A 24,014-nucleotide genomic window follows, 5' to 3' on the forward strand; every position below is an offset into this window, starting at 1 on the left:
ATCACGTTTAATAATTGCTTAGGAGCCAAAGATCAGCTGACATGCAAAATGTCGGCTTAACGTCAACGAACAGGATAGCAGCAATATGCTGCCGTTGTTCCGAACAATAGGAGCCGCCACAGCAGACTGCCGCTATCTGCTATGGGGTGCCCGAACGATCTAGCGATCACCTGGGCAGCCCCACCCCCCCACCCTCTTGAAGCTGACGCATGTAATAGCATCGGCAGCGAGCAGGGAATGAGGAGCAAGCTCTGACCTGACAGGTCAGCACTCGTTTGCTCCTCTGAATCGCCCCATGTAATAGGGGCTTTACAAATAGGGTTTATAAGTACCAGCAAATCTGTGCTACTTGACAGCTCCTCCAAACCACTGATATCGTTTTGTAGTGCTGGGATCTACCTTTCACCTTGGGCTGGTATTTGGACTAAACAACAAATTTTATTCCAGCAGTGTCAATGAGGCGGGGCCTGGAGCAGCCATGCCCTAGGCCTGCAGTGCCTTTCTCCCCGGACTTTTTTTTACTGGGTTGGATCTCAGCCTTTAACCCCTTAAAGTGTCACTGTCGTTTTGCAAAACTTCACTTCATAGAGACATGTCAAAAGTTTTGGTTGGTCTGGGTCTGAGTGTTTAGACCTGTACCGATCAGGAGATGGAGCCAGGAGAAGACCACAGTCACGTGATCAGTCGGGCTTGTAAATGAGCTCTATGGAGCCTGACTGATTATGCTGACACAGAGCTGGGAGAGGACGTGCTGTATCGTATTCCTCTCCCCGTTCGTTCTCCAGATTGGTGCAGGTGTGAACACTCAGACCCGGACCGATCAAAATTTTTACCATGTCTCTATGACATTTTTTTTCACAGAACAGTAACACTGATAGATAGCAAATGAAAATCACCTGTGATACATTGTCAGTCTGACTGAGATTTCTCCTGTATCTGTGTAAACACATTAGCTCTTGTTCTTTTGTCACAATGGTGAAGACAAAGAAGCTGCCTGAGGACATCAGAACGGCTGTTACTAGCAAGCACAAGACTTCCAAAGGGTATAAGGGCAGGACCCGTTGTCCAGTGCCTAGGGCAGCACCCGGGAGCAGAGGGAAGGAAGCAACTTTTTTTTTTTTTTTTTTTTTAGGCCGCATTCACGTTGAATGCCTGTAAGGGACCCCACCCCCCTCTGCCTGGGCAGCATTTGTGATAAGATGCTGGGAGCGGGGGAACCGTATGCATATGTGCCGAGGGGTAACTGAGCTAGTTTCACTTTAAACCATGTTTGATAAATTTCCCCCAAGGTGTTTACTCTGTTTCTTTTCTGAAATTACAATATGTAAATTTAAAAACAATATTTTATTTTAGTATTACTTTGGACCACAAATTAAAAAATTCTGAAGCTATAAATTTGGTACATTTACATTTATTTTTGAAGATGAAGGTGCAAATAATGGTGAGCAGCACTGTAAACTCCAGAATTCCAACTTTCATTTGAGGGTATCTAAATTAAAATTGGATGAAGGGTTTAGGAGTTTTAGCTCCTGAATATGTGCCACACCAAAAGACCAAAAGTGATTGGACTTTTGACTCAAAGGCTGTTCCATGGCAGGTGTGGGCAATTTCTCTGTTATGTCATTCTCAATTAAGCAGATAATAGGATAGAGTTGATCTGAGGTGTGTAGGGCTGGGCGATAATGGCCTAAATCAATATCGCGGTTTATCGTACATGTCGTCACGGTAACGATAAATTGAACGATAATTATGACACGCCCCTTTTAAAAGCCACACACCTTTTGAAACCCCCATTTTCCGATGGTAATACAAACGTGAATTTATTCCAAATCACAATGTGCAGCAAACTTCACAAGTAATACATAATGTTTTGGCATCTCCTACACCATTTTCAAGTGGCACTTGAAAATAGCATAGGAGACGCCAAAACGTCATATATTACTTGTGAAGTTTGCTGCACATTGTGATTTGGAATAAATTCACGTTTTCACGTCTGCTGGCAGCCACAGTTCGTTTAGTGTGCTGCCTGTATTGTTAGCTCTATCTATACAGTATATATATATATATATATATATATATATATATATATATATATATTCATATACAGACAGACAGGAGATAGATAGATAGGACACCTATTATCTACCTGTCTCCTATCTATCTATCTCGTGTGTGTGTGTGTGTGTGTGCGTGCGTGCGTGTATCTATCTGTCTATCTATCTATCTCCTATCTATCTATCTATCCATCCAGCGCGCGCACACACACAGACAGGAGATAGATAGGAGACAGGTAGATAATAGATAGGAGTCCTATCTATCTATCTATCTCCTGTCTGTCTGTGTGTGTGCACGCACGCTGGATGGATAGATAGATAGATGGATAGATAGATAGATAGATGAATAGATAGATAGCTGGATAGATAGATAGACAGATAGGAGATAGATAGACAGACAGATAGATAGGAGATAGATAGATACAGAAATAGATAGGAGATTCCTGTACAGGAATCCTCTGCCCGGTCCCTCAGTGTTACAGCACATATATCTACCGGCAGCGTCCCGGGCAGAGCGTCACACACGGCTGCTTCCAACACTGCAAAAAGATAACGGGACGCCGAGGATTCCTGTGCGGGAGAGAGTGCGGTGCCCGGTGGGGGGAGGATGTGCCGACCTATACCTGACCCCAGCAGCCACTTTATGTACGGGAGAGGGGAGGCAGGGAACACCTTGCAGCTTCCAGAGGCGCCCCGAAGCAGCAGCGCTGAGCACACAGCACGCCTGTGCGCAGCCTGTCAGATCTCCAGTCCTCCTCCACAGGAAGATTAACAGAGGGGAGCAGAGCATATGGTGGCAGGGTGAGGAGGAGGAGATGGGGGGGAATACCGCAGATACCGTCCTGGCAGAGTTGAGTTCGGTTAACCGACGCCAGTGACGTTATCGGTATTTTGACGGTATACCGCCCAGCCCTAGTGTGGTGTTTGCTTTTGGAAGACTTTGCTGTGAAAAAAATATGCATCAAAGGAGCTGCCTATGAAGGTGAAACAAGCCATTCTAGATGCAAAAACAGAAAACAAAAACATCTGAGAAATTGCTACACTATTAAGAGTGGCAAAATCTACAGTCATCTACACATCCTGAAAGATCTAAAAGACAAGCAGCTGCCGTGGCCTGTTGGGACTTGTATTGAACCTGCTGGTGGGGGGGTGATAAGGCCAGGTATTGGGATTTTACCTACTTGCACCATACCTATATGACTACACCTATATATACTGCCCTCTGAAGAGACTGGAGAGGATCAGAGGGTGACAGAGACATGTTCTGGATGAAGAAGAGGAATGCTGGAAGCACGTCAATGAGAACAGCTCCTGGAAAGTTATCATTTATAGTCACAATACCCAAGGAATGAAGGGTCGAAGGAGAGACACTTATCTATAAACAATTTTTGAATAATAAAACATTGTGTTACCTTGACTGCGCAGTACAGGATGCTACTGACCATTTATGGACTGGCCTGCCACAGTATGACATGTATGTGTCTTGTGACTTGGAACACCGTCTGTATTGGATGTTACATATTTCATATGAATGAGTAGTACCGTCCCATATTCTGTCTATAAAATGTGATTACCATAATAAAACTTGGGCCATTTATCCAGGCTTATAATCATGATACAATGTCTTATCTGTGTCTGTGATTTATAAGTGAAGAGTTGGTAATACTGCAGGTTACAGCTCTAGCTATCAATTGATAACCATCCATCCTGGGTATTTAACTTTTTTCCATAGAGACGGGTCAACATCTAAATTTAGACTTATCAGGGGGCTACTTGTCACGGTGGCCAGGAGGGGTAGCACCCACCTGCAGATACACGGCAACTGGACCCTAAGTAGAACTGATGTGAGGGGCACAGTGTAAGTGCAGGTGCGGTAGCAGAATCCCACTTTAAACAGTGTTCAACTGAAATTAATCTTCAATGCAATACAAAACAAAAGTGCTTGAGCACTTAGTGCAAAAATCGATAACAGTGGTAGCTTGTAGAAAATAGGTAGAAAAGAGAATAGAACAGTACAGTAACAGGTGTCAAGGACCAGATAGCAGGGCCCCTTGCCTAATTAGTACAGTACTCTGCCGGGATGTTGTGAAGTGTGTGTGATAACTTGAAGGACTCCTTCTCACGTGTGGATAAGTCTTAGTTATCTTATCTGACTGCTTTCTGCCTCTCAGTGTCAGGTTTCCGTCCTGATTGGTAGTACGAGTCTCAGGCCTCTGTCTCTGGGTGTAGCTAGCTAGTAGTTTCCTTCCTAATCAGCCGAGTAAAGTTCAGTAGAGAGTGGATACCTTGCGCTGTGCTCTACTGGAGACCAGTCTTAGTTTCCTCTCCTTCTTTAGGGGGTGACTGTCCTGAGACAAGGATCCATGGCATCTGCGACTATTATCAAAAAGTAACCAATTACAGCAAAGGGCGTTGCTTTCTCAAGCTCTGTGATGGAGCAGAGAGTCTGTTTGAACCCTGTTTAATGGTAGGACTAGACTAAATCGGTTTCAGCCATAGCAAAGTACTGCTGCCTAGTGTGAATGGTGTTCTAGGAGAGCTGACACCACCTATCCCACTCAGGTGGTGTAATTACTTTTGCCGGTATAAGATGGATCTTGCATGCCCAGAGCATAGGCGTACTATACGCCATGGAGAGGCCATAGTACAGTGTAGGACTGCCCCGTTCATGAGGCCACCGTAACATGGTGGGGTAGTTTACACTGTTTGCAAATGCTAACCAAGAGCCACATTATTTTTGTGGAAGTTATTTTGGCAGTTGGGTGGGGGGCTGCTTTTAACTATTTTCATGTCTATGGTGGGTCTGTATCTTGCCATTGCGGTGAGCTGTTGCATTTTTCTGTGTTTTTGTGTGAGGAGTAGACCGAATCCTCATCTTGCTAGCACCCAATTCAGATTGGAAGAAGCAGTGTGGCTCTTCTGTGATAGATAGATATACACACAATGGCTTCAGGATAAAATATTTTCAACATACAATATTCCTTTCTGGACGATCATAACTTGAGACCAGACTCAACATGCAGATAGTCAGGATCTGCAGGACATGTAAAAAAAATAGAAGATTAACCAATGAAAGTGGCCATTTTACTGGTAAAACCCCAGTATTCCTGAAGTGCACACACTAAGTAGCACCTTTCTACAGTACAGTGTAAAACTACATGTCCTGTGCTGCTCTTTACCTTCACACCAAGTGAGGGCAGCTTCATTTTATTTTTCTGGGACCCTGTGTGATCTATACAGGACCCTAAAAATGCTCTAGTCCTCTACTTAGAAAGTAATTTACAGCCTTCAGTAGCTCCTTCTGACTGTTATATGTAAGGACTAGCTTTATCCATATTAGTTATCTGCTTATTTCCCTTTAAATTTTAATTTTTTCTAATTTTGGGATGATATTTTGGGGGCTTCAGAACCAATTACAAGTTTTCCATAGAGTTTTAGTCTCAACATACAATGGTTTCAAAGTATAATGGTCGCCCTGATACCAATTAATTTTGTGTGTTGAGGGAACACTGTATATATAAAAAAAACCTATAAAGAGAATGTAAAAAAGACTTTATAATTTTTATTACAAATGTATTTAAAAGATATTAGTATTTAGACCCTTTGCTATTTAGCTCTGGGGGCTTCTCATTTAATGTGCTTTTAGTTAGGTCTCTAAGGGCCCCTGTTACATGAGCCTATGCATGTTGTAAAATGTATTGTTCATGTGGCTCTTTGCTTCTATCATTCGTCAGCTACACATCCCCTATTACATAGGCATATGTGTGGTCGACAATCAATGATTTTTTAGCAAGTCAGAACAAATTAGAACAGAGCAGAACGACTAACTTTTTTTCATTTGTCAACTGATTGCTGGCCTTAGTACACAGGGCAGTATTGACCTGTTCTGCTGATAATCGCTCAGTGTAACAGGGCCCTATTGTAACCTCTGAGCATGGGTCCACATATATCGGGTGCATCAGCATTAGTTTTTGTTTTGTTTTTTATTTGAAAACGGAATACAACCAATGCCTTAATTAATGCAAAAGCGTATCAGTTTTCACCCAGCTTTTTCACTTTTTGTAATGTAAATGTTCAGGGCCATACACAAAAACGTTGCAAGACACGTCCAGAGTTACAACTAACATTCTAAATGCCATGATTGACCGATTTCATCGCCTATGCTGTGGATCCCTTTCTCAGGAAGTCACCCCCCTAATGAAGGAGAGGAAACTAAGACTGGTCCCCAGTAGAGCACAGTGCAAGATAGCCGCTCTAAACCCAGAGGCAGAGGCCAGGAACGATTGTTTTTACGTCATTATATGGTCGCTAATCGTTCCTCTGGACAATCCACACGTTTTATCGGTGAACTACTTATTACACAAACATATGTGAAGAATCAGAGAAGTACCAATGATAATATATGAGCATGTTAAAAGACAAAAATGAACAATTTTTAGTTCGTCGTTTGATCATTGGGTGTTATTACACTCATTTTCGATCGTTATATCGTATGTTTAAACGATAATCACTTTGTGCTTTAGGGCCTTTACGTGGATCCCTGGTTATTTACATAAAATAGCCTAAATTTTATGCTGTAATCAGTTTTTTTATACAAAAATTGTTTACATACCCAGCCGTTGATGTTCTTTCTTTTGTGACTTTTTTTCACTCTGTGATTACATTTCAATTTTTAAATGTAGTCTCTTATTAAAACTTTGCAGTTTATAATCGTAAAATTTTACCCCTTTACCGTTCAGCAATCTGTACATAACCTGGACATTTTGTTTCTGGAATTGAACTTCGTAACAAAAAAAAAGCCTTTTGTACGTGTAGAATGATTAGTCAGCCATTGCGGCTTTTGTCTTCATTGTTTACATTGTGCTCTCATTTGACCACAGTATTCCAGCACCCTATGCTCATGTGTTAGTCATCTCAGTGTTCAAACATTAGCACAAACTTTCTCGATTCACCGTATTGTGATTTTTACCTATAAATATTGCCAACAGTTTATTTCTTTCTTTTGTGGCTTATGAATTCTGTTCCAAATGGTGACGTGAACCAACATGCAGCTGGAATGGACAATGACTCTAACACGACTAAGGTAATAATATGACTTTCTGTTTCTTTGATTTCTGTATAATATTTTGTGTATTATCTGGTTTTCAAGACTATGAAACATAAGGCTCCTTTACCACTTTTAATGATAATAAAATTGAGACAAAATACATTTAAAATTATGAAAGCTAATTAGCACATTATTTTATTTTAAATAGTTGATAATGTTAAATTTTTTTGTATTTTAAAAAATTTAGGAAAATCTATGTGTTCCTAAAGTGTTATAAAAATGTTACAAAACATTATAAAAAAAACATTTGACATCAGCAGCAGAGAGTCCTCTCCTTTAATGTTCCATTGCTGGTGATCGAGATTACCAGCCACATAGCATGCATCCTCACCACTACCATTGGTCTATGAGGACCTGATTTCTGGGTGGTGTTTGATTGGTGTTCAATGGTGTTCCATTGTTTATGTCAGAGAGACATGTCAAAAAGTTTCGATTGGTCCAGCTCTTAGGTTTCAGACCCTTACCAATCGTAAGAAAGAGTTAGGAAAGGACCACGCTGTCATGCAGTCCGCTTCACGCTTGGTGCAGTGAGAAAAGAAGACGTCATAAACTTTTATTATGAACCAGACTTATCACATAGCCGGGAGAGGACTGCGTTGGGCATAGACTTCTCCCAATTCCTTCTCACGATCAGTCAGGGTCTGAACACGCAGACTTAGACTCATCAAAACTTTTGACATGTCTCTCTGAGGAAGAATTTAATGGCATTTCCTAACTTGTTAATATATATATATATATACATATATCTATCGCTAGAAAGGCTGCGTTCATACTACGTTTTTGTAATCCGTTTTTGCATCCTTTTTTGCAAAAACGGATGGAAAAATGGATGCATTTGTGTGCATCCGTTTTAATCTGTTTTTCCATTTCCTTCCATTAAAAAAAAAGGATCAAAACTAGAGATGAGCGAACCGGGTTCAGGTTCGAGTCCATCCGAACCCGAACGTTCGGCATTTTATTAGTGGGGGCTGCTTAACTTGGTTAAAGCTCTAAGATTGTGTGGAAAACATGGATACAGCCAATGACTATATCCATGTTTTCCACATAGCCGTAGGGCTTTATCCAATTTCAGCAGCCACCGTTAATCAAATGCCGAAAGTTCGGGTTCGGATGGACTCGACCATGCTCAAGGTTTGCTCATCTCTAATCAAAACGCATCCGTTTTTTTAATGCCAGCTACGTTTGTGTGTACATTAAAAAAAACTGATGCGTTTTGGTCCGTTTTTTTTTTTTTTTTTTTTTTTTTTATAATGGAAGTCAATGGAAAAACATATGCACACAAATGCATGCGTTTTTCCATCTGTTTTTTCAGCCTAACCTATAAAGAGAATGTGAAAAAAACCTTTTTTATAATTTTTAACAAATAAGGAGAGGACCTTGCTGCCATGCAGTCCACTTTCCGCTTTGTGTCAGTGAGAAAAAATAGCCGCCCAGACTTTCATTATGAGTCTGACTTATCAAGTGACACAGAGCCGGGTAGAGGGCTCACCATTCTTTTTATGCCTTGTTCTCATGTTCAAGAGTCTGAACATTTATACCCAAACCAATCCATACTTTTGAAATGTCTCTCCAACACGTCAACATTTTTTGTTTTTGTTTTTATAACGACAGTGACCCTTTAACCCCTAGACGACCCTGGGCGTACCTGTACGTCCAGGGCCGCCTACGGGTGTTCAGAGCGGGGCCGTGCGGCGGCCGCGCTCTGAACCGCTGCGGTTCTGGGTGCCGCATGTAGCCCGGGACTGCGGCTATTAGCGGGCATCTAAATAACAACAATATCTAAATAACATCTAAACATCTAAATAACAACAATATGTAATTATTTATCAAGAAACTCATGCCTCTTACTAAATCCTTTGCACCTAAGGCTGCCAGGACTTAGTGCAACATTTCGCAACCTTTCATCGGTGTGCTCAAGGCCTCCCTTAGACCTTAAATTAGGCTGAGGTGCTGCCCAGCTTTTATATGGGTCATCAAGGTTAGTAACATTAACTCTTCCACTTCTTCTTTAGGCTAACATGAAAGTTTTAATTACTATGAAATATTTCACTTGTTTCTTTTAGGTCTTCTCAGCTTCTTCTTGTAGTCCCATAAATAGGGTACATCATTGTATAGGAACTCTAACTCTAGTCTATATTCAAATGTTGAAGGCTTGTTTTGTACTTACAGAGAACATAGACATGGCTTATATGAGTAGTAAATTAAGAAAGTTTTTTTTAACAGCTGTAGCACTTTTTTTCATGACTTTAGAATCAGAACTCCACAGAATTTGATGAAGTAGATGGCAGCGTGATATCAAGTTATAGAAGACGACGCGGAGTAAAAGTTACCGGCAAATACTTACCTCCATTAGAGTGGGAAAAGGTAAATGTGTCCCATTCTGTAAGTTCCTTCAATAGTTCTTATTTCGAAAACTTATATAATGATATGGAAAATTATTTTCAAGCATCTGATGTGTCTACTAAACTACTTCTCAAGGATAAAAGACAAAGTTCTGCACAAAAAGCCAACCAAGGAGATGAATCATCTAAAACAGAACAAGAGAAGCAAAGAATGGAATCAAGGGTGCCTATACAAAGTGCTAGCACCAAAACTGCAGAGGATGTGCCTGAAGAAACAATGAACTCTAGACAAAGTGTTAAAAATAGTCACGAAACACCTGCGGAACATTTGTTACCTTTGGGATCAGCCATACCCAAAGAGACGCTGGAAGAGTTAAAAAGCATTCTCAAGGAAAGGCCATTGATTATTCGGAAAAAAAAATGGGATCCAAAATCCTCTACTAGCATAACTCTAACTCGCCCTTCAAATCAAGGCGAGAAGTCAAGTGAAAAGTTGGGCATGACTTTTGAAACCTTTAAGCCATGTTTGGATAAAGAAAACCAGAAGTTACAGTGCGCAAAAACACCACCAAATGAATCGCCGGACTTGTTGACGGGAGAGACTATCCCAGACCATGTGGGGACAGTAGAGGAGGTACAATTGATACAGCCCACTCAGATATTCAGTGAAAACCAGATATCAATGCTGGGTAAATCAGGGATCAAATTTGATCTTCCCTTTACTGATGGTAAGAATACTGTTTATCCTAGCAGCAGAATAACCCGTAACCCATTAACTGATATGATATGTTATGATTTGGGGTGTCTCAGGGTGCGTTCACATAATCAGTTTTTTAAATTGCAATGATTAAATAAGGATTTGCAAAGTGAGAGGTCTCAAGCCCAGACTTATCAAACTGGGTAGAATAGAAACTGGTGTAAACTGCTCACAGCAACCAGAACTCATTTTATCAGAGCTAAAAGCTGAGCTGGGATTGGTTGCTGTGGGCACTTTACACCAGTTTGTATTCTACACAGTTTGATAAATCCGGGCCTCAGTCTTTGCTTTATATATATATATGTCCTCCACAGTACATGAGGGGACACAGCGGCCCAGTACATGAGGGGACAAAGCGGCACAGTACATGAGGGGACAAAGCAGCACAGTACATGAGGGGACACAGCGGCACAATATATGAGGGGACACAGCGGCACAGTACATGAGGGGACACAGCGGCACAATATATGAGGGGACACAGCGGCACAGTACATGAGGGGACACAGCGGCACAGTATATGAGGAGACACAGCGGCACAGTACATGAGGGGACACAGTGGCTCAATACATAAGGGGACACAGCGGCCCAGTACATGAGGGGACACAGCGGCCCAGTACATGAGGGGACACAGCGGCACAGTACATGAGGGGACACAGCGGCACAGTATATGAGGAGACACAGCGGCACAGTACATGAGGGGACACAGTGGCTCAATACATAAGGGGACACAGCGGCCCAGTACATGAGGGGACACAGCGGCCCAGTACATGAGGGGACACAGCGGCCCAGTACATTAGGGGACACAGCGGCACAGTACATGAGAAGATGCAGTGGCACAGTACATGAGTTGACACAATGGCCCAGTACATGAGGGGACATAGTGGCACAGTATATGAGGGGGCACAGCGGCACAGTACATGAGGGGGCACAGCGGCACAGTACATGAGGGGACACAGCGGCACAGTACATGAGGGGACACAGCGGCACAGTACATGAGGGGACACAGCGGCACAGTATACGAGGAGACACAGCGGCACAGTACATGAGGAGGGGACACAGCGGCACAGTGCATGAGGGGACACAGCGGCCTAGTACATGAGTTGACACAGCGGCACAGTACATCAGAAGAAGCAGTAGCACAGTACATGAGTTGACACAATGGCCCAGTACATGAGGGGACATAGTGGCCTAGTACATGATGGGATACTGGCACAGTACATGAGGGCACACAGCGGCACAGTACATGAGTTGACACAGCGGCACAGTACATGAGGGGACACAGCGGCACAGTTCATGAGTTGACACAATGGCCTAGTACATGAGGGGACACAGCGGCCTAGTACATGAGGGGACACAGTGGCACAGTACAAGAGGGGACACAGCGGCACAGTACAAGAGGGGACACAATGGCCCAGTACATGAGGGGACATAGTGGCCTAGTACATGATGGGACACTGGCACAGTACATGAGGGGACACAGCAGCATAGTACATGAGGTGACACAGCGGCATAGTACATGAGGTGACACAGCGGCATAGTACATGAGGGGACACAGTGTCACCTGATTGGGTGGAATGGGGGGGGGGGGGCTACGCCCCTGTTCATTGCAGTAATTAATCATTAAGTTGCTGTCCAGCCATCCTTCCTTGTGTTAACGCAATGAAACTCCAACGTGTGCCTAACATACCCTCATAGCTAAACAATTTAGTAATAAAGATGTTTAAACTTCATAGATATCAATGATATTTAAAAAAATAATAGTACCACAGTAAAACCTGCTTCAAAATTTCTTGAAATCAGACCTCTAAAAGGCCATATCTTAGAGTGGGTTCACACAATCATGTTTCAATTGCAATTGTTGAATACAAATTCTGAAAATTATCATAAATGGACAGGCTTCCCCTCTTTTTTTTTTTTTTTTAATGGGAGCTGTCACGTGGAATAAGCATAGCAATCCGCTAACATTCTTGTATTGCAGTCACCTCACAGGAAGTTCTGTTTGGTCCATACACATCTTTATTTCAGAAATACTTTGACCAGCCATCAGGAAGAGTCAAAGAGATGTGTCGGGCTTCCAGGCATTGTTTTCAATAATTGCTATTAAAAATATGAACATGGGAACACATGATTAAACAGGTTTCTCAGGAAAACCCAAAAGTTAACCCTAAGTACAATATAATACGGCCATGTTCACACAACATATTTTTTCAATCAATAAATAACAGCTGTTGGTGCAGTTGGCAACAACAGACGCTATTTATTGAAAATGACTAATGACGTTATGTTCTGTGAAATCCCGGCTGTATACACTCTGTATACACTATGTCCAGAATTCCATGCAGCTGCACTCAAAACTGTCATGTCAGTTTTGTGCGCCTACTATTCATTGAATAGCGTCAGCACAAAGTTGACAGTGCAGACAATGTAAAGTGCGTCTCCGGCCACACTTTACACCTCCTGCAACGGTTAAATGGAATGCGGGCACATCCGAATATGCCCGCATTCCAATTAAAAAGAAATGAAGTTCTGCAGTACCGGCCGGGGTGAACTTCACAGACAGCGGCCGTTCTGAGACTCGGCCGTGTCACAGAATGGCAGCTGTCTTACAGTGTGTGAAACTGGCTTAAAACAACAAATACCCGCAAACTTACCCCACCTGCTTCCCTAGTGATCCAGCTGTTAGATCTTCTGCTCACCACTGCCGTGTTGCTCTTCCTTCTTCCGGTTATTCCCACTCCCCAATTCTGCTCTGTGATTGATTGAGCAGGGAGCAAGATTTCACTGGAAGACTGGAAGATCTGACAGCTGCAGGACCAGGGGATCGGGTAAGTATGCAGGTGCTTGTAGTTTTAATGCACAAGGGAAACTATTGGGCTACTATGGAAAAGATTTTAGTGTACTTTCTTTATGGGAAACCATCAAGGCATGACCTTTTGAGATTCTTTAAAAATAGGTTTGTTAAACACTACTGAAGATAATATATCAGCACTGGTGTTTTCTTCCTGTGTAACCACAGCCATTGTACATTGTGGGAGACATTTAGCAAAATGTGCCCCTGGCATATGCCACAGAAAAGGCGCAGATTTTGCCTTTTTTGGTGGCATATACCCCCTGTAAGCCCCGTTTGCCTCGCCTGATGGCTAGGCGGGGGGATGCAGCAAGGCAGGGAGGAGGCATACCCTAATTTGTCATGGTAGAAATCTACACCTGCTCTGGAGATTTACTAAAAAGAGTGCGGGTGTGTTCGATCAAGATGCCAGTCTTGATAAATGTCCCCCCAATTGTTTAGCTTCCATATAGGCCAAATATGCAATATACTCAGTATGCCATAGTGTCTACTGTTAGCTTCTCCACATTGGATATACTATTGGAATAATTATAAGATTATGATTAAAGGGGTTTTCCAGGCTGAAATGATTGATGGCCTATCCTCAGGCCGACACCCACCTCACCTGCTGATCAGTGCTGGGGCACCTGCTCTACACATTGGTGGGGGCACTGGTTTAGTGCAGCTCACCTCCTCTAAAGAACATTTAGAGAGTGACAGAGTAGATGCCTTTAAGAAGGTATCAGTGTGTATAATATATAGTATAATATACTTTATGTATAATATATAGTCGTTCTGTTTGATCTAAGCATCCAGCAGTACAATGGAGCTGTCTCTTATGACAGTGAGATGACTCTAATTATCTTGTCATAGTCTACAAAGCTCAGCTGTTAAGTAAGCTGACGGAAACTGGAAATAAAGGAAATACTGTATCTTATCTAGTGGCCAATACCAGTACCACAGCTAATAGCTGACTCGGCTGATCATTGTACCAGGTTAATTAAACTATTTAAATGCCACTATCAAAACTGAACTCCCTGGTGTCTAGTGGGTGGATTGCCCTCCCTATCCCGCAATGCGATTGTGAGGGGGGCGATCCATGCTACTCGCTGGGTCGGGAGTCAGCATCACAATGGCGTTGATCCTAGCTTGACATTAATTTACTGTGGGCTCCAGCTCGAGTGCTGATTACATAGATCAGTATATATGTAGAGCGAAGGATGCATAGGAAAGAGCAAATGTGCAAAATGAAAATGGGCTTGGTCCTGAAGGGGTTAAAGTAGAAGTTCCATAAAATTGAAAAAAGGCAGACAGGCAGGGGGGGTGCTGGAAAATAATAAAGTAAACTTACCTATCCTTGTGCCCCATAGTGCCACTCTCAGGTCCCGTTGACAGCCGTCGGTGTCCTGCAGCTCTTGTTACTGCCTGGCCAATTGCTCAGCTGGGCAGTGACGTTACTCCTACGCCAGTTTAGATTAATGTGCCACTATGCCTATCAATATAGTTATTTATAATATTATTACATATTCAGAACCAGCATTTAATGCTTAAAGTTTGGATTGAGACTTTTCTAAGTTGAATCGAAAAGATGTGAATGAGAATATAGTCCATTCATTTATTATCCTTCTTTTCGTTTCAGAAAGCGTGAGTTCCAGTAGTAAACATAAACACATGTATAAAACTTCCAGTGAAGGTCAAACTCCTCTTCAGTTAGCTTCTAGTATTGACCATATTAAACAGCAGATTGCTAAAGAAGACATACGCTTTGTGAGATTTGAAGCTGCAGATCTGCATGGAGTTTCAAGGTCAAAAACCGTTCCTGCACGTTTTTTCCAAGTAAGAAGGGACAAATTACCATTTTCTATTTCTGATACTGTATAACAGGGATGGTGAAAATTGTAGTTTTGCCACAGCTGAAAGACTGAAGGTTTCCCATCCCAGCTCTATACTATACCTTGATCGTTAAGTAATTCCAAAATCAAACATTATCCTCGATCAACTAGCTAGTTTATTAGCGGAGGTCTGTATAGGGGATAACATTATTTTTCGCCTCCAAAATAATACTTAACATGGTCCCCAAAAGTTAAGCTCTGGGGTGTTTTTTGGTCAGGTCCTCACACTGAAAAGTTGCTTTTGCTTTTTTAAGGTATGTGCACACAGAGGAATTCTAGTAGACTTCCCTCGGATCCTGCCGCTCTTGTCCCCACGCACTCCCGCTTGACTCTCCGCCCATCCCATAGACTCTATTCTATGCTCAGATGGATTCCGCCGTCCATCCAAAGAATTGACATGGCAGTGTGAGTGTGCACATACCCTAAGTGTTTGGTTGCCTAACAAAATATCAAGTGTGGTTTATCAAAATTTGTGCAGAGGAAAAGCCTCTGAAATCTGGTGTTTATGGCTAACTGCTTGACTATCCCTTTGCACAAGGTTTGATAAATCTCCCACACTGACTTTTTACATACTTTTTAAAGTAAACCCTGGATTCTCCAGCAGTCTTTCCGGCAGCCTCCAATATTCCTGCAACAAGTCTCCGCCACAGTCCACTTCCGGGTGCTGGGGTCAACATAAAACATTGCTGCTTAGCCAATTACTGGCCACAGCAGTGCCCCATCTTATGGTCCTTTTACACGTACCGATTATCGTTCCCAAATTCGCAATAGCGATTGAAATTTAACGATTATCTGCTAATGTAAATACACCTAGAGATCAAACATGATTTTTCAAAATCATTGGTGGCCATTCGCTGATATTTTGCAGATCGGTTGTGGTTGGGTTGACCTTAAAGACATAAACAATCTTAAAAGATATTGACGCAATCAAAAAATAATTTTTTTTGTTTCAAACCACAAAATCTCAAAACGTTCTTCAAATGATTTTTTTTAGAGATTTTATCTGCTCCTCAAAAGAACCATTAGCCAATGAGTTGCTGATTGACATTGTCTTGTGCTGACCCTAACACCCAATGAGAAATTCCTCAGAGGCTGAGGGAAGCAAGGGAGATAAGTACAGGGCTTGTCTTCTGTTTTTTTTTTTGTTTGTTTTTTTTAATTGCAGCATGGGAAGATTTATAAGGGGGGGGGGGTTGTTATCCTGCAACACCCCTTCAATAGCTACAGTAGCATGCAGAATCCCAATTCGAAGTGTAAAGTAGAGAGCCCTAAATTTTTTATATGCCTTGCGGGACAAATTTAATTTTACTTGTGGGTTGGAGCCATATTATGTATTTGTAGATATTAGAGTATATGCACACAGAGTAATTGTCTTAGAAAACTCAGTGTGGAATTGAAGTATTGTAGTCAGAGCATATGACTGACTACTTAGGGCTCTAATGCCAAGCCACAAAGCTGGTTAAGGCCCTATTATACAAAACAATTATCGTCCGTACTTGGGCAATTACCGCCCCCTCCGAACGATGATCGTTTGGTGTAATAGCTTATGCTGAAAGACAGCAATCAGCCAACACGTACTATGACGGCTGATCTTTGTCTTTCAGGATGTTGAATTAAAACGACCACGATAGCTACGTTCTGCTGGCTGTTGCTCCGAGCAATAGACTGCCGCTATTTTCTTTGGGCCCCCGGACTATGTGAAGATCATCCAGGCAACCCCTCCTGCGCTTTCCTGTGACCCCCCTCACTCCTCCTAATAGCACCGACAGCGAGCAGGGAACAAGGAGCAAGTGAGCGCTGACATAACAATAGTATCAGGCCGTGTAATAGGGCCCTTAGTCTCAGGAGGCACCCAAATACTGGGTGGGACCACCACCATAAGGTATGCTTACAATTGTAGTTTATAAAATAAGTAATATGTTACTAATGTTTTGCAGGAAAGGGCGGTTAATGGCATTTATATGCCTCGGAGTTACCTTGAATTAACTGTAAGCCCAAAAGATATTGAAGTAGACCACATTAACTCCATCCATTTCAACAGTGATATCATCCTGAAACCAGACTTACAAACCTTCCAAGTTCTTCCTTGGACTGAAAAATTTGCAAGAGTGATCTGTGATTCATCCACCTTCCTTGGAGATCCGCTTCTTACCTCCCCGCGCTATTTAGCCAAACGGTTACTTCATCAGCTGGAGGACAGCGGCTTCTTGTTACACGCTGCTTTCAATTACGAGTTCTGTATGTTTGAAATTGCTGAAATTATAAATTCCAAAACAATTTCATTTCCTGCTGCAACTTTGTTGAACGACCACGATCAGGTATTCATGCAAGAACTGTTCGATGGAATGTTCTACATTGGTGGAAACATCGAAAGCTTTTCGCCTTCTATCGGACCTGGACAGACGGAGGTTTCATTTCAACCCAGTTACGGGTTGCAGGCTGCCGACAATGCATTCACCTTTAAAACGGCCATCAAAGAAGTGGCTAAAAAACACGGATACATTGCAAGTTTCTATACGGATATGGAGGGTTTCTACAATTCTGGGGTTTTATCACATAGCTTGTGGGATACCAATGGGAAGAAAAATTTATTTTTTTGTGAAACGAGTGCGCAAGAACTTACAGACATTGGCAAAAACTGGTTATCCGGGCTGCTCCTCCATTCTGCTGCACTCAGTTGCCTAGTTGCTCCAGGAGTTGCTTGCCGAAAGCATTTGTCAAAGGACATTGAAGAGTCCCAAGAAAGCATATCTGCCACCTGGGGCTTCAACAATAACAGATCTGCTTACAATGTCAAATCCTATTATAATAATGGAACCTACATAGAAAATAAGTTATGTTCTGCAATGGCAAACCCTTATGTAGTCTTGGCTGCCACGGTTGCTGCCGGACTGGATGGAATTAAGAAGGGTTTAAATTTTTTTGATAGTAGGGACACCAACATGGTTCTTCTCGAGCTTAAACCCTCATCTATTCCACTGAAACTAGAAAATGCTCTGTCTGCACTGCAAGAAGACCAGTGTATCCGAGCCTCTTTGGGGGAACCATTTATCAAATATTTTACAGCAATAAAACAATATGAGTTAGAAACAGAGGAGGTAGATTCTGAAAGAAATAAATTTCTTGAATATTTCATATAAATATCCATCAACAAAATATGTTCGGTAAAATAAAATGAGACTAGATTTACCAATAGTGTGTATTACTTTTAAACGAGTAAACTTAGACTAGACAGTCAAAGGATCCTACAAAATGTTCATAGTGGCTCATGCTGTATAATAAAAATGTAGACTTCTATAGACTTCACACAACGTATAAACAACGGCCATTATTTGGCACTCCAAACGTCAGTTGTTGATTTAAGGATCAAACAACGGACGTTTTAAATAAAAATTGCATTGAAGTCTATTGACAATGTCCTGAAATAATTGACACGATTATTATTTTGACGGCCATAGTGAACAACAGCTGTTGTTGTCTATATTGTGTACTGATTTCAAAGCAAATCATTGCAGTATAAAAAGATATATATTGTAAATGCTTGCTTTACAAATGCTGTTGGTTTTATTTTAATATTGTAGCTCCAACAGGCTGGTTAGTGCCCCATAGTGCTGCTCAGGCTTCTGCATCTTACTCTGAGCTGGTGGGCGGCCCCTTAGATCAGTGCACAGGGGCGTGTATGGCTGCTGGCCAATCTGCATCACTTCCTGCATACGGTCTTTTTTTTTGGTTACTTAAGACCAATTGGCCTTAGCAATGGAACCTCGACTGCAGTTTTCTAGAAAGTGAGACACCTAGTGGCCAAATTTATAGTATTGTGTTTCCTGTAGAAAACAGGCAAAGAAATAAATGTAGTATATCACCTGCCCTGCTGATTTATCATTATTTAATGGACAGTGACAATTTAAGGGTAATTCTGCTAATTATTGACTTGTACATATATTTTATAATGCTTACATATACATAATTCCAGTTTTTAGTTAAGAAAATACTTTATACTATATACATTATACTTATACTTTTTGGACAAAAGTCTATGTTTTTTTTTGTTTAAAAGTTTATATATTTAAGTAGGTGGCTAATGTCAAGTATATTTTTTAATAGTATTAATAGTGCTAAGTTACTAGTTTGAAATTTTTTTTATAGGAGACCCAGGAAATGCTAAGTTTTGTGCTGCAGTATGTGAGTGAGATTTTAAAAGTCTTGTTTCCTGCCATGTAATGCTGTAGAATATGCTTGTTTTTCATCTATTAAAGCTGTACGGAGTATTTCATTGGGGTGATATCTGAGTATTTTTCTTTAAAATGGATGGAGAATGACGGGCAACAAGCCAAAAAAAAAAAAAAAAGGTCCTGTCAGGCGGGACGGAGACAAGACGAAAAACACATAATATAAACAGGGTCACTCAGCCCGGTCAGCATCTATCGGTCATCACGGTACAAAATCATAAGTCTGGGGGGTTAGTTGAAAGTCAAGCCAAAATCAGGGAAACCAGGGAATAGCAATCAGGATACAACACTAGCTCAGTCATACTCAAATAGGCTCTGTGGCAGGCAAGGAGGCATGATTGGGGTAGTAGTCTTAAGGAGTCCCAGCCCCAGGGCGTGATTTGGGCAGAGACCCCAGCCCTTAGCCCCCTGACAGAGCTGACTGGCAGTACCAGCCGCCATTCAGTATAATGGCAAATGCATAGCACCTGGACCGCTGGGGGTAGTGCGAGCCCTGGCCGCTGCAAGAGATGCAAGGCACCGATGCGCCCCTAGCAACCAGCCAGCCCGGTTACCAGGGACGCGTTCCCTGCTGCCCCCATCTCATACTAGGAGTCATACCTGACGAGCAGATACTAGAACAATATCTGTTGAGGACAGTGAGGGAACAGGACAGGTGAGTATAACACACTGCACAGGAGGGCACAGTACATTATACCTCATTGGGGTGGGGAGGGCATAGTGTATTATAGGTCATGTCCTCCCTCCTGCTCCTATTCTCCAGGTCACTGCTCCCCCTGGAATCTGACAGTGACCAACCAATTGCAAGAAGGGATGCTTAATGGCTTCTGGCTCACATCAGGCTCTGTTTCAGCTCCCTGCACTTTGGGTGGGGTCAAGCCGACACCTCTTTATTGGCAGAGTGCTGTGCAAAACCATCTACCATTAAAGCTGTATATATGTCCTGGCTGTACAGAGCATCAGCAACTAACGCATATATCTACACCAAGGAAGGTGGAAGATGTTTCAAGTTTTGTTTTAAAAGAAAAACATAATTTTTTTTTTCAGTTGAAGCATATTTTGTGCAACTGCATCAGAACACCTTCCTTCTCCTGAAAGCCCAGACAACTTTACCTTTTAGTGCATTGGAGTGGGATAGGGGGAAAAATCTTGTTTTCTATGTATGTGCTGCCCTGCTCCCCTGCTCTTTTCCCCAAGTAGTACTTTTTCAGAAGGTAGCAATGGGTGCCTACTGCTTGATGGACCCCTGACAGTAGTACCGCCAGCACTACTTGACACAGAAGGCGTAGTATTCCTACTTTGGGGCACCAACTGGGCAGTATTACTACTTGGGGCACAGAAAGGGGCATTACTACTACTTGGGGGCACAGAAGGTGGCGTTACACTACTTGGGGGCACAGAATAGGACATTATTTCTACTTGGGCCACAGAAAGGAGCATTCGTACTATTTGGAGACACAAAAGGGGCATTCTAACCACTTGGGGGCACAGAAAGTGACATTATTATGGCTAATGGTTAAAGGAAGTGGAGGGACTGGACTGAATGAAGAGGAAAAGGGAAAGTTAACAACTGGACTCTGCGATTTTGATTTAGCAGAAGTATTGGTGCTAGCGCTTAGTCATTAGGTTGGTAACGTGGTCAGGATGTCACAATATTATTTGTCTGTTGTGTACAGGTAATATGGTTGATCATATTTATGTTAATCACGGTTCAGTATGGTATGGTGATATGGGGGGGCTCCATTTTAGGATGAAGAAACCTTATGTAGGGACATTTTCATTTTCTTTTACTTTATACTATTCAAAGGATAAAATGGGACTTTACAGTTCAACAGTTCATGCAGTTTAAAATCTGACCACTAGATGGTACTCTTGTTTAACTTAAAACTTTCCTTGTTTTAAAATAGTTGTAAACTATATACCGTATTTTCCGGCGTGTAAGACGACTGGGTGTATAAGACAACCCCTCTTCATATACTCATCATTTAAGACTACCCCTCTTCCAACACACACCAAATAAAAAATGAATAGAAAACACCAGACAGTAGCGAGAGGCAGAGAAGTAGGTACAGTAATACTGGCAGGATACAAGGGCGGGTCAAAAAGAGGGGTGTTTTTTGGGGCACAATGCCACTTTACCGTATCTCTTTTTTTCTATCCCCTGCAGCTTGCTCTGCCCTTCATGCGGTCACCGCATGCGGTGGAGAGGTGGGCATTTTTGAGTTCCCCCTACCATATGGGGCGACCCCAGATTCTCCAGTCCAGTTCCAAAGTTTTTTAGCACCCGAAGACAACACCCGTCGTATAAAACGACCCCTTTCTTCTGAGAAGATTTTCCTGGGTTAAAAAGTAGTCTTATACGCAGGAAAATACTGTACGTGTGTGTATATATATATATATATATATATATATATATATATACACACTCACCGGCCACTTTATTAGGTACACCATGCTAGTAACGGGTTGGACCCCCTTTTGCCTTCAGAACTTCCTCAATTCTTGGTGGCATAGATACAACAAGGTGCTGGAAGCTTCCTCAGAGATTTTGGTCCATATTGACATGATGACATCACACAGTTGCCGCAGATTTGTCGGCTGCACATCCATTATGCGAATCTCCCGTTCCACCACATCCCAAAGATGCTCTATTGGATTGAGATCTGGTGACTGTGGAGGCCATTGGAGTACAGTGACCTCATTGTCATGTTCAAGAAACCAGTCTGAGATGATTCTAGCTTTATGACATGGCGCATTATCCTGCTGAAAGTAGCCATCAGATGTTGGGTCCATTGTGGTCATAAAGGGATGGACATGGTCAGCAACAATACTCAGGTAGGCTGTGGCGTTGCAACGATGCTCAATTGGTACCAAGGGGCCCAAAGAGTGCCAAGAAAATATTCCCCACACCATGACACCACCACCACCAGCCTGAACCGTTGATACAAGGCAGGATGGATCCATGCCTTCATGTTGTTGACTCCAAATTCTGCCCCTACCATCCGAATGTCGCAGCAGAAATCGAGACTCATCAGACCAGGCAACGTTTTTCCAATCTTCTACTGTCCAATTTCGATGAGCTTGTGCAAATTGTAGCCTCAGTTTCCTGTTCTTAGCTGAGCGGAGTGGCACCCGGTGTGGTCTTCTGCTGCTGTAGCCCATCTGCCTCAAAGTTGGACGTACTGTGCGCTCAGAGATGCTCCTCTGCCTACCTTGGTTGTAATGGTTGTAATTTGAGTCACTGTTGTCTTTCTATCAGCTCGAACCAGTCTGCCCATTCTCCTCTGACCTCTGGCATCAACAAGGCATTTCCGCCCACAGAACTGCCGCTCACTGGTGTTTTTTCTTTTTCGGACCATTCTCTGTAAACCCTAGAGATGGTTGTGCGTGAAAATCCCAGTAGATCAGCAGTTTCTGAAATACTCAGACCAGCCCTTCTGGCACCAACAACCATGCCACGTTCAAAGGCCTCACATCACCTTTCTTCCCCATACTGATGCTCGGTTTGAACTGCAGGATATTGTCTTAACCATGTCTACATGCCTAAATGCACTGAGTTGCCGCCATGTGATTGGCTGATTAGAAATTAAGTGGTAACGTGCAGTTGGACAGGTGTACCTAATAAAGTGGCCGGTGAGTGTATATAGCATTTTCTGCATGGAACTATCCGACAGAAATTAAGTTTAGAAGATCAGTTGTAAATCTGTTTTACTTTTACTAATGAGTCGGGGGGAAAGTGCAGCCCTGAGTTAATTCCAACCCACTGTCCCTTCCTACTTGTTCCTCTCTATTTGGCAGCCCCCAACTAGGCTAATGGTGCCTATACTAATTGAGTGCAGGGAAGGTCAAAAACAAAGTCAAACAGACAGAACCAGACAAGTATGTCAGAGTCAGAATTACCGTTCAGAGCGAAAACCAGAAAAGAGCCAGAGGTCAAAACCATCGGAACCAAGTCAGAATCCAAAAACAGCCCCTGAAAGCAAGTCGGTCAGAACAGGAGGTCTTGTCTAGCTCAAAGCAGAATCTAATTGCAGGGGCCTTGGAAATGCAGGAAGAATTCTTAATCCGGGCACACATACAAGATACTGGAACACTGGTGATGGCACACAGCAATGTCCCCTAGTATCTCTGAAGTTGCTGTGTATCATAGGACAGTTACCCCCAAAAGGATGGCTATGTCAGGAACCAGTCTCCCTTATGGCCTATTCCTCCCCTACAAGTTTACTTCTAGGAGTCAAATAATACAGGGAAAGTATACCCCAAGTATACATGTGCATAACAGTATGATGATAAAAAAAGTGGCATTCTACATATTAGGTTATGTTCACACTGAGTAATACAGGCTGAATTCCTCGGCGGAACTCTTCGCCGTGGAATCCCGACTGCCTCAGTGTGTCAGTAGGATGGCTTACACACCTCCGGTTCAACCATTCTCCGCTCAAAGAATTGACGCTCATCTTAAAAGCCACCATATTAGATCATGGGCAAGGTTTTACAATGGGAAGGTGGTCACGTAGCATATTAAAGACCAGTATTGTATTAAAAGTCGATTGCTGCAATCTGTTCTCATTCAAAAGTTGATAATGATTGCATCCAGTGCCTTTAGCTCTGTGTTCAGCACCATGGACAGCTCTGCAAAACACAGAACAGAAAGCGCTGGATGCAATCGCTCATCTAAACGGAGCAAAGCACTTTGATCAGCACTCCGCTCATCAGGTCGGCTGGCTGTCAGTGCTGCTTCGCTCCCTGCCGCTCCTCCCAGGATGCTGGGAAAAGCTGAATCCAATCCTTAAAAACTTCTCCCAG

The 24,014-nt window shown here is 42.6% G+C and overlaps 1 protein-coding gene across 1 annotated transcript; it reads left to right on the forward strand.

Moving 5' to 3' along the window:
• The first annotated feature begins 6,490 nt into the window (after positions 1–6,490).
• LGSN (lengsin, lens protein with glutamine synthetase domain) lies at positions 6,491–19,239 on the forward strand. Its single transcript, XM_069974468.1, has 5 exons — positions 6,491–7,137; positions 9,412–9,543; positions 9,640–10,231; positions 14,727–14,923; positions 16,917–19,239. The coding sequence occupies exons 1-5, from the start codon at positions 7,066–7,068 to the stop codon at positions 18,117–18,119; spliced, it is 2,196 nt and encodes a 731-aa protein (XP_069830569.1). The 5' UTR covers positions 6,491–7,065; the 3' UTR covers positions 18,120–19,239.
• The last annotated feature ends 4,775 nt before the right edge of the window (positions 19,240–24,014 follow it).

The sequence above is a fragment of the Dendropsophus ebraccatus genome, chromosome 6, assembly GCF_027789765.1.
Source record: "Dendropsophus ebraccatus isolate aDenEbr1 chromosome 6, aDenEbr1.pat, whole genome shotgun sequence".
NCBI classification, from domain to species: domain Eukaryota; kingdom Metazoa; phylum Chordata; class Amphibia; order Anura; family Hylidae; genus Dendropsophus; species Dendropsophus ebraccatus.